Source organism: Octopus bimaculoides, chromosome 22 (assembly GCF_046866305.1).
Source record: "Octopus bimaculoides isolate indiv1 chromosome 22, ASM4686630v1, whole genome shotgun sequence".
Lineage (NCBI taxonomy): Eukaryota > Metazoa > Mollusca > Cephalopoda > Octopoda > Octopodidae > Octopus > Octopus bimaculoides.
Genome location: NC_142949.1, coordinates 7,701,631 through 7,714,130, shown reverse-complemented (window position 1 = coordinate 7,714,130; position 12,500 = coordinate 7,701,631). Strand labels below are relative to the sequence as shown.

The window sequence follows — 12,500 nt, the reverse complement described above, 5'->3', positions numbered from 1 at the left end:
TATAACTATGTTACCTGTACTATGCCATCTCTAATTCATAACACAGGTGTAATATGTTACCTGTACTGGTGCATGTCTCTAATTAGTAATACAGGTAAAGCTATGTTGCTTGGAGGAGACCATCTCTGATTAGAAACACAGGTGTAGCTAAGTTACCTGTACTGGGTACATTTGTAATTAGTAACACAGGTAAAACTATATTACCTGTAGTAGGCCATCTCTAATCAGTAACACAGGTGTTGCTGTGTTACCTGCATTGGTCCATCTTTCTGGTTATTAAAATAGTTGTAGCTATGCTATCTGTATTGTTAAATGTCTAATTAACACAGGTAAAACTGTTACCTGTATTAGGTAATTTTTTTAATTAGTAACTGATTTAATTGTTCTCTCATTTACAGACCTCCCTCTATAATTCTGTCATCAAAGCTGCTTACTTAAAAGAACAGATGACCCTCCGTAACGTCACAATATTTGGTATACCTAGCCAACCCACGTCAGTCCGGTTCAACAGATTTTCTGTGCCTTTCTCTTTCCAACCTCACACCAAGGTAAAGTTTTTTGCTGTTGTTGTTGTTGTTCTTGTTGATGATGTTATTATTGTAACCTGGTGTCAGCCCTGCTGGAGCAATCTTTATCATGTTTGTTCATATTGTTTTTGCTGTGTAATCTGATGTCAGCCAACCACCACAACTGCTACCATCACTACCAACACCATCTCCACTACCACCACAACCACCACCACCACCATCACTACCACAACAGCCACCACAACCCCCACCATCACTGCCACCATCATTATCACTACTATCACCACACCCACAGACACCACCACCACCATCAGCACAACAACCACAACCACTATGGTTACCCACCACGATCACTCCCACTTTCACCACCATCACCACTACTACAACCACCACCAGCACCACCAATTAAACCATCACCACCACACATGAGGAGACCCCTTCGGTCATGACTGACCATGCAATTGCACCTAGAAAGTTACCCTCCGAGGCACAAGTCCGGGCAAGGTTGTTTATGGAAGACCAGCAGTCGCCCCTGCATACCAGCCTCCCCTCTCCACACTACTGATGCTATCTAAGGGAAAGGTAAAGGGGCCAATACAGCTTGGCACCAGTGAATGTTGCAACTCATTTCTACAGCTGAGTGAACTGGAGCAACGTGAAATAAAGTGTCTTGCTCAAGAACACAACATGCAACTCAGTCCAGGATTCAAACTCACAACTTCACGATCATAAGTTCGACACTCTAACCACTGAGCCATGTACCTTCACACATACCACCACCAACATCAACACCAACATGTCCCTCAATGCTAAATTTTGACCCTTATTTTCTTCTTTCTATTTCCAGGTGTTGTATGTACCAAGACTGAATTCTAATCTGTTGGTCCCCTTTCAGTTAACTTGGTCCTTTGCACATTAATTCCACCAGCTGAAGTTGCAGTTTGTTTGCATGATGAGATCCAATTGTTTCCTCAGGTGTTATTTAAGTGTTTTTTCCATTGCATAATCAAACACCTGTACATTTGTAGAATAACACTTGGTGGAAACAATTGTAGTGATTAAAAAAATACCTGTCCAACCATTACTCCTTCTCGTTGACACCCACCACTTTCTTCAATTTAATATTCACACACGAGGAATACCCAAACATAAACATGGAGGTATATAATAATGCTACTAGATAGTATTGGGTTATTCTGAGGGTGGATGAGCTTTATACTGTACCCTGTCATATTCCTAACAGAATATACCATAACTACACACACATATATATACATAAATATATATGTATGTGTGTATATATATATATATATTAATAGTAATAGTATGACAACAAAACAATAAATGAGACCTCAATATTATGTAAATAGAGGAATTTATCTGTAAAATAATATGTGACAATTATTCGGTTGTCATAATAAAACTCCGAGTTTAAGATGTCGGGGCGAAAATCTGCTCCAGCACCTTGTCAGTTATTAAGACAAAACATTTTCATAGCATTTTTGCTTTGTCTTAATAACTGACGAGATGCCAGAGCAGATTTCTACCCTGACATCCGAAACTCAGAGTTTTATTATGGCAACCAAATAATTGTCACATATTATTTTACAGATATGTGTGTGTATGTATGAATATATATGTATATATATATATATATATATATATATATATATATATATATATATATATATATATATAGATAGATAGATAGATAGATAGATAGATAGATAGATAGATAGATCAAGACATTTTGATTCAAATTCTTTGCTACTTTAAGTTTCAAAGTGATGCTAATCCTCAACCATTGGAAATTTGAATGAGAGACCAGTTGGAGAAAGTCGGATGTTATTAGGTTGCTTACCAACCACATGGTTGCAGGTTCAATCCCACTGTGTGACACCTTGGGCAAGTGTCTTCTACTATAACCTCAGGCCGACCAAAGCCCTATGAGTGGATTTAGAAGACGGAAACTGAAAGAAGCCCGTCGTATATATGTATATGTAAATATGTATGTGTTTGTGTGTGTGTGTTTGTTCCCCCAGCATCGCTTGACAACCGATGCTGGTGTGTTTACGTCCCCGTAACTTAGCGGTTCGGCAAAAGAGACCGATAGAATAAGTACTAGGCTTACGAAGAATAAGTCCTGGGTTCGATTTGCTCGACTAAAGGCGGTGCTCCAGCATGGCCGCAGTCACATGACTGAAACAAGTAAAAGAGTAAAATAGAGACATGCTGCAATTGGTCGAGAAAGGTCATGTGATGCTACAGTTTGATGTTGGTATTTCAGCGACAATAATTACTTGGAAAATACTGCATGACGAATAAGAAATTGACCATGTGGTGGACAGGAAATCAGTGGTTAAGGACGAGCATCACACTTTGAAACTCAAAGTACCAAGGAATGTGAATCAATCTGTTTTGATCCATAAATGTTATTCCTAATAAATATGTTGAGTGCCTTTCTTCATTTGTCCATTAACTTGTATATATATTTGTGTTTGCCTGTATCTGTCTGTTTATCTCATCCTCTCTCTCTACTTATGAACTTTGCCCCTTTTCTCTGAATTAAGAAAACAGAAAGGTAATTGTTATTGGTAATTTGTTTCTGTTGTTGTTGTTGTTATTGTAGTATCTACTGGTTTCTGTCCTTCAGTTTCCAGACATTCTGGCTGAAAATTTATGTAATTTTTTACAAATTTCTGTTAGAATAAAATCTTTTAAAACAACAAACTGTAATTCTTTTGATAAAAATAAAGGGTAAAAAATAATAGAAACTGATAAAAATTAGTTTTTTATTATTATTATTATTATTATTATTATAACAATTGTTTATTGGTTTGTATTTGTTAATGTGTCATCTTCATCATCATCATCATCATCATCATTGTCATTACCATCACTATCATCATCATCATCATCACCACCACCACCATCATCACCACCACTACTATCACCATCACTTCTGTCATCCTCCGTCTCCTCATCATCATCACCTCCATCATCATCATCATCATCATTGTTATCTTCATTACCATCATTTTAACATCCAGTTGTCGATGCTTTCAAAGGTCTGTTGATGCAGATCTTCCTGAGGTGCTTGTATGCTCTTCCTGTTGCCAATCCTCGGCTGTTCCCAAATGAAGTAGCATTTTCTGCAGTCCTTCAGACACGAACAGCATGAATGGGCAGGCATGTTCTCCATGAGAGATTGCAAACTACCCTGCTTGTATGATGGTGACATTTGTTTACAGCAAGCACACTATATATGTGTGTGTTTGTGCAGATGTGTGTTTATGTGATTGTAGATATGTAAGTAAGTTTGTGCGTATGTGTGTGTATATATGTATGTCTGTGTGTATGTGTATATATATATATATATACATGCACACAGACATACCTATATGCACACACATATATATAAGTATGTATATGTATGTATATGTGTGTGTATGCATATATATATATATATATATATATATATATATATATATATATATATATATATATATTTTATACATATATATATATGTGTGTGTATATACATACATATACATACATGCATACAGACTTATGTCTGTATGTGTGTGTGTGTGTGTATATATATATGTGTGTGTGTGAGTATATGTGTATATATATATGAGTGTGTGTATGTAATAGTATGTGTGCTAATGTATATAAGTTCTATGTATATATAGCTCTGTGTGTGTGTGTGTGTGTACTAAGATAGTAATATTCTACACCATCTAACTATGATGAGTTAAACAGCAAATAATAGTGAACGGGAGTGGGGGAGGACATTGCCTCATAAACACAGGAGGAGTATACAAATATATTAAATTAGGAGTTTAGCAAACCATGGACGACTAGCAATATACTGCAGTGTTAATATCAGAGTACCTTCTTCCATTAACATCTTAAAGAAAGGAGTATATGATTTATTTAGCTGAGATTATACTGTGGAATAAAAATGGGTATCAATTCATTAAGATGAGATGTACTGGGTCTTGAAATAGATCCTTTCTGAGTTATATAGGCTCATAGGGCCTGTTTCCTGGTTTAGTATATACAACTGTTTTCCATAGTTAACTGTAATGAAAATTTGAGTGGATGTATCTGATTTGTGCAGTGAGAGGGTTCAGATAGGTGAGTTATAGTGGTCCATGAAAGAGTATGTTGGTTTATTGAAATGTGAGAAATGAGTAAGAGAGTATGGTGATCAGAACTCTTCAGTAAACTTCAAACATAGAGTGTAGGGAGTAAAGAAAATGAATGAAAGTGGTTACTCTTCATCATCAGAATTGCTCTCGATGTTGGTGATTTCCTATAAGAAAAAAAATAAAGAATATATACATAAAAATATATACACACACACACACACACACACACACACACACACAAACACACACATATAATATATATATTGGGTTGGTGCATAAGTATTGCGGCTTTTTTTCAACAAATTTTATTCAACAAAAACAATAATATTTAACAAAAACACCTTTAAATGACGGTCTGACCGTCTGCCAAGCAAATGGGAAGCAGTAATTGAGGTAGATGGTGAATATGCTCCGGAATAATCATTTAAAGATGTTTTTGTTACATGTTGTTATTGTTTTTGCTGAATAAAATTTGTTGTAAAAAAGCTGCAATAATTATGCACCAACCCAATATATTATATATATATATATATATATACATATATTAATATATATATATATATATATATATATATATATATCTTATATAAATATATAATGTGGTGTATCATTACATGAATATAATATGGTGTATCTTATATATATATTATATGGCACTCTATTGGTTATGATGACAAAGGATTATTTTATAATTTTTATGCTGTGTAGCTTCAGGTTTGATACACTTTGTTTTTAATAATAAGCTGGTGTAGTTATAATGGACATATACATATGTTAATGTTTCTCTCCTGCTATTTATCTATTAATTCCCAGGCAATGTTTAAGTTTTTTGTGCTGCTGATAATGCCAAATTGAGTAGTCCTGCCCAAGTGTTGAAACCATGATGATATCTGTTAGGTAGCTGATGATGGGAATGTATGTTTGATATGCTTGTTGTCTGTGAATCTTTTATATCTTCAGATCATGTTATTCTGAGTTGTCCTTCATTCTCGTAAGAGACTGAACTTGTTAAAAGATGGCTCAGAAGTTTGATGCCTCAATAATTGCTTCTGTCAATGAAACATAAAAATCTGTCCCCAACACTTTATACCTCCAACCCACTCCATCAGCATCATTCTGACTGGATACATTGACAGTAAACCTATAAACCTATTGCCCTATGAACCAACTGCCTCATCTATTATTTGAACCAGAAATGAAACTTTTACTTACGTCAACATTACAACGGAGAGCAAGAACTCTTCGACCATCTGCCAGACATTGTGAATATTGTTTCTGCTGTTCAACACGTTCTTGTGGCGTTACAGACTGTTCTACCACTAGTACTATGTTAGCCCACTGGTGTTGAGGTTGCAGAGGTGTAGAGGTCATGGAGAAGCAGAGGTCACAGTAGAGCAAAGGTCACAGTGATGTAAAGGTCGCAGTGACGCAGAGGAGAGAAATAAAGAAACAAATGTCAACAATAGGTAAAACATATTCTGAGTAAGAAACACACACATACACACATATATAGACATACACACATAGACACACACACACACACACACACACATATACATAGACACACAATCCACATAAACATGCCCACATACACACAAACATGCATACACATAAGTATATATACACACATGCATAACCACATACACACACACTTACACATATACACAAATCAAACATACACACATACATAGACACACATACTTACATACACAAGCATAGGCACATACACACACACACACACACACACACACACATTCTTTTACTTGTTTCTGTCATTTTGACTGGACATGCTGGAGCACTGCCTTTAGTCGAACAAATCAACTCCAGAACTTATTCTTTATAAGCCTAGTACTTATTCTATTGTCTCTTTTGCTGAACTGCTAAATTACAGGAACGTAAACACACCAACATTGGTTGACAAGCGATGGTGGGGGGAAAAAAATAGACACACAAATACATACATACAGACATACATACACACATATATATATATATATATATATACATACATATATATATATATTGTGAATATTGTGAAAAGAACGCATTAACCATTAGGCTAATTACATACATATATATAAATATATGTTTTAATCCAAAATGGAGATGAACTCCATTTTTCTATGTGATAGGCTTGAAGAATTGTTGAAGTATTCCTTAGCATGAAACCAATGGTAGCCCTAATACATAAATAAAGAATCTTTATCTACCAATGCGGTGTTGAACACTCAACCTCATTGTTTGATATTTACATACATACATACATACATACATACATACATACATACATACATACATACATACACACACACATACATACATACATACATACAGACAGACATAAATACATACATACATACATACATACATACATACATACATACATACATACATACAAAGATATTTATACATGCATACACACACACATACATACATACATACATACATACAGACATAAATACATACAGACATAAATACATACATACATACATACATACATACATACATACAAAGATATTTATACATGCATACACACACACATACACACACATACACACACACAAGGGGTGCTGAAAAGTTCCTGGCTTTAAAAGTGTCGCAAAAGGCCTGGTTGGAGGCTAAACCTTCCAAATTTGTTTACAGGGCTCGGAAAAACTGAAGGACCGCTGCACTAAATGTGTGAATCTGAGAGAGGAATATGTTGAATGAAATCATAATTAACTGATCCTCCTGCATTTTCTTTTACCCAAAACCAGGAACTTTTCAGCGCCCCCTTGTATGCATGTTATAGGTTTTACCTGTCTAAACCATTCCATCTGTTGGCTGGCCACAAGTTGGTAGGTGTTACCCATCATGGCAATCAGCATATTGATCAAGAGAAGTGATACCAAGAGCAAATATACCAGGAATATAAACTGGAATGGTAAATGGAGGCAGGATGAGATATGGGAGGAAAGAAGGAGGAGAGAAGTACAGAGATACAGTGAAAGAGAAGTACAGGCATATAGTGAAAGAGAAAGAGAGACAGATAGGTATGTATGTATAGTGAAAGGGAGGGAGAGAGAGAGAGAGACAGGTCAGTAGATATAGTGAAAGAAAGAGAGAGAGAGAGACAGGTACATAGATGTAGTGATAGAGAGACAGGTAGATAGATCTGTGAAAGAGAAAGAGACAGGCAGGTATATAGTGAGAAAAAGAGAGTGATATGGGTAGAGAGAGAGAGAGAGGGGTACATGGATATAGTGAAAGAGAAAGAGAGACAGATAGGTACGTATGTATAGTGAAAGTGAGAGAGAGAGAAGGAGAGAGTAAGACAGGTATATAGATATAGTGAGAGAGAAAAAGCCTATAGATATACTGAAAGAGATAGAGAGAAGGAGAGACAAGTACAGAGATATAGTGAAAGGAAGAGAGACAGGTGGGTAGATATAGTGAAAAAAATGAGACAGGTACATAGATATAGTGACACAAAGAGAGAGGGAGAGAGACAGGTAGCTAGATACAGTGAAAGAGAGAGAGAGGTAGATTAGATATAATGAAAGAGAGAGTAAGGAGAAAGAGAGACAGGTACATGGATATAGACCTGGGAAGACATGGGACGAAGTGGTGAGAAAGAATCTTCATGTGCCGGGCCTCACTGAGGAAATGACAATAGAGCAGAAGATGTGGTGATTTGCTGTGCTTGATAAGACATCTTAAGCTAAGTCAAATCGCAGTCTTGCACATATATAGGCTGGTCCTTTCAGACGCTGGCGCCACTTAAAAAGCACCTGTACTGGTGATACATAGAAAGCACCCAGCACACTCCGTTAAGTGGTTGGCATTAGGAAGGGCATCTAACCATAGAAACCATGCTACAACAGACAACTGGAGTCTGGATAGTTCCCAGCTGGTCAGCTTCCTGTCAAACCATTCAACTCATGCCAGCATGGAGACTGGACATTAAACGCTGGTGATGAATATTCATACAATAATGAACGAAATAGTTAAAAATCTTCTGCACATACAGACTCGTCCTTTCAGGCGTTGGTGCCACATACAAAACACTCATGCCGCTGGCACATCAAAAGCACCCAGTACACTCTCTTAAGTGGTTGGCATTAGGAAGGGCAGCCAACAGATGATTGGAGTCCAGTCAGCTCCCAGCTGCCCAGCTCCATGTCAAATCATCTACTTGATGGAGGGAGGGAGCTAAGGAATAGCCATCCATACAGGTTGTTCTACAAGACATTGCAGAACTCTTATGTATCATCTACAACAGAAGAGTCCACCACAATAAAATAACAGAAACGAAATGCTGTGATAAAAAAAAAAATGGTTTGCTACAATGTTTTGCGTTAGTTTCAAAATGATACTTACTTTGGCAATCACGCTATTTCTTTTCAGTTTTTCAATAGAATTATAGAAATCAGCAAAAGTACCGAGAGAAACAATGAAAAGACTTGTAATGGCTTCCAACGGCTGACTTGACAGTGAACACACGTTATCTCTGAATAGGATATACATTGCTGAAAAACAAGGATATATCTATATCTATATCATCTATCTACACACACACACACACACATACAAGAGGGGGTGCTGAGAAGTTCCTGGCATTAAGGGTATCGCAAAAAGCCTGGTTGGAGGCCCAACCTTTCGAGTTCTTTTTCAGGGCTTAGAAAGAAAGAAGGACCACTGCAATAAGTGTGTGAATCTGAAAGGGGATTATGTTGAACAAAATCATAATTAACTGATCTTCCTGTATTTTCTTTGACCAGAAGCCAGGAACTTTTCAGCACCCCCTCGTATATATATATATATATATATATATATAGTTGAAATTTACAGAAAGACAAAAAGACAAAGACAGGTGTATAAACAACAAACAGGTGTATTAGCTTGAAGCTCGGGAAAGTGAGAAAGTCTTTTACATTTCGAGCCTATGCTCTTCAACAGAAAGGAACACGATGAAATAAAAAACTTTTGGAGTTAGCGGTCAATCATGGCAACTGGTTGGACATATATACATATATATATATATATATATACACAATAGTTATATTTACATATATACATACTTATATCTCTATGATGTTGATATACAAATAACTATTCACCCAGAAAACTCATTCTGCCATTTATCATGAGGAACCTACACAGCTAAGAGCCTAAACTTTAGCCACTGGACCACATACAAACGACTCCTGTCCACTCTCCCATCTGGCAGATTAAACTTAGAGTGCCTTGATTGTAACTAAACATGCTCACTCAACCGTGTCGGCCTTCATTTTAGGCACAAAATATACTGTCACATGACACTAATGCACTCACATAGCAGAGAAATGTACAAAAGGTTCTAAACTTAACCACATCTACATTCTCTACAAACATTCAGAGCATTGATTGTTTGGTACTGTTTTGTAATAATGAAAGCATTTACCTTGAGAAAATCCCATGAGGAATATTCCGTAGATGATGAAGAAACGAAGGAGATCACCTTTAATCATACTGTAAATCATCACAACAAAGGGTCCCGTTATAGCAAAGCCCCTGAAACAGCATAAAGGAAAAGAGGCAGCATGTTAAATGACTTAGAAGCAATGGTTGATGTTGCTGTTGTTGATGTTGTTGGGCCTCAAGTCATCTGTGATACAGCCAAACTATGATCAAAGACATTGAAGCTGTTTACATCCTGTCTTTTATTCCAGCATAGTGTATCTGAGACTACTTCATCAAATGTGTCCTTGTTGTTCTTTAGGTCCAGGTCATCTCTGATCAGGCAGAGCTGTGATTAGAAGTGTGTCCAGCTATCACTAAGCTGTCATTTATTGAGACATAGTTATCTAGGACTACATTACTAAATGTGTTCTTTCTTCTTAGTGTTTAGGCCATGATCAGTTCTGATCCAGGAGACCTTATCATCAAATGTTGCTCTAGCAGTGGCCATCCTGTCTTTTATTCTGGCACAGTGTATCTAGGACTCCATTATCAAATGTGGTCTTTCTAGTGTTTAGAACCAAGTCAGCCCTAATCCAGCAGATCTATGTTTAAATTTATGAGTATTCCATCAGTGACCATCCTGTCATTTATTCAAACATAGTACATCTAGGAATACATCAGCGCAAATGAGTTCCTCCTTGTAACTGTCTTAGGCAACTCTGTCTAAGTTATTCTGTCATAGTGTATCAATGAGTGAAGACACATGGCTTAGTGGTTAAGGGCATAAAGTCATGAGTTCAATTCTCAATGACACATTGTGTCCTTGAGAGAGGCACTTTATTTTACATTGCTCCAGTTTACTCAGCTGGCAAAAATGAATAGTGCCTGCATTTCAAAGGGGCCAACCTTGACACGTTCTGTGTCATGCTGAATCTCCCTGAGAACTACAAACTACATTAAGGGCACACGTGTCTGTGGAGTACTCAGCCACTTGCATGTTACTTTCACAAGCAGGCTGTTCCATTGATCGAATCAACTGGAACTCTCATTGTTAAAAGCAACGGAGTGCCAGTGTCTATGACCACATTAACAAATGTCTCACTCTTCGCTGTTGTCTAAGACCAGGTCAACTCAGGTCCAGCAGACCTATGATCAAAACTGCTCTGGCCATGACCATCCTGCCTTTTATTCTGACATAGTGTATCTAGGATTACATTATGAAATGTGTCCTTTTTGTTGTTTAGGCCCAGGTCAGCCTCAACTCTGATTATTTCAACACCTCAATAATAATAATAATAATAATAATAATAATAATAATAATAATAATAATGATAATGATAATAATAATAATATATATATTTTACCTGTGAATTTGTGTGTGTAAACTGGGAATGCATACGAGTTTCTCTGCCCTCGGTGTACGGAAAACACTCAGCGAGAAACGGAAGAAAATTTGAAGAAAGAAGAAAAAAACAACAACATAATAATAATAATAATTAAGTGATGTGTGAACATACCTACAGAAGAAGAGAAAGTAGGGAGCTGTACAGAGTATAGCCATAACACCCATAATATCCTCGTATTCATGGCTGCAGGTGAGTCTTCCAGGGACCATGGTAAAAACAAATATACAGGACATGAGGAACATGGTCTTCGATGGAGCTCTTTTCTGTCAATAGAAACCAACGACATATATATAAATATCATCATCATCATCATCATCATCGTTTAACGTCCACTTTCCATGCTAGCATGGGTTGGACGATTTGACTGAGGACTGGTGAAACCGGATGGCAACACCAGGCTCCAATCTAATTTGGCAGAGTTTCTACAGCCGGATGCCTTTCATAACGCCAACCACTCAGAGAGTGAATTCAAAAATTTCCAAGAAAATTGAAACAAATTAAAATTTTTTCATTTGATTAATTCTTATTTAGAAATTAAATTGATAATGAATGATAATCATTGCAACTTTGCCTTTTCTGGACATAATGTACGTACTGTAATTTCGGTACTGTACAGAGACAAAGTTACAAATGAATATATCGAAAGAATTTTTTAAATAATGGAAAAAAGAATGAGGATACAAATTTAATAAAATGCCTTTATTTTAAATAAATTAAATTAAATTAATATTGAATAGAATATAATTACAAGTAGCATTTGCCTTTTTTGAATAACCTTACTACAGACTTTAGTACTGCTCATAGAGACAAAGCCACAAATAATCATGTTCTATTTACTATAAAATTTATGAGGGTTCCAATTGATCAGGTCGATGGAACAGCCTGCTCATGAAATTAACATGCATGTGGCTGAGCACTCCACAGACACATGTACCCTAAATATAATTTTCAGGGAGATTCAGTGTGATACAGAATGTGACAAGGCCGGC

General features: G+C 36.5%; 2 protein-coding genes across 6 annotated transcripts in view; one reads left to right on the top strand and one right to left on the bottom strand.

Moving 5' to 3' along the window:
• The window catches only part of LOC106873500 (lysosomal alpha-glucosidase), a 57,338-nt gene extending 54,027 nt beyond the window's left edge, over positions 1–3,311 (top strand). For all 5 annotated transcript variants that reach the window (XM_089339947.1, XM_089339946.1, XM_089339948.1 and 2 more), the window contains exons 19-20: positions 399–548; positions 1,375–3,311. In XM_089339947.1, coding sequence (XP_089196073.1) covers positions 399–548; positions 1,375–1,446 — 222 coding nt within the window. In that variant the 3' untranslated portion in view covers positions 1,447–3,311. The remainder of the gene's footprint in view (positions 1–398; positions 549–1,374) is intronic.
• Positions 3,312–4,402: 1,091 nt separating this feature from the next.
• Positions 4,403–12,500, bottom strand: part of LOC106873499 (transient receptor potential cation channel subfamily V member 5) — a 44,779-nt gene continuing 36,681 nt past the window's right edge. Inside the window, exons 10-15 of the mRNA XM_089339943.1 lie at positions 11,623–11,774; positions 10,107–10,216; positions 9,044–9,192; positions 7,483–7,599; positions 5,897–6,022; positions 4,403–4,848 (exon numbers count right to left, since the gene is read on the bottom strand). Of these exons, the coding sequence (XP_089196069.1) occupies positions 4,807–4,848; positions 5,897–6,022; positions 7,483–7,599; positions 9,044–9,192; positions 10,107–10,216; positions 11,623–11,774 (696 nt within the window). The 3' untranslated portion in view covers positions 4,403–4,806. The remainder of the gene's footprint in view (positions 4,849–5,896; positions 6,023–7,482; positions 7,600–9,043; positions 9,193–10,106; positions 10,217–11,622; positions 11,775–12,500) is intronic.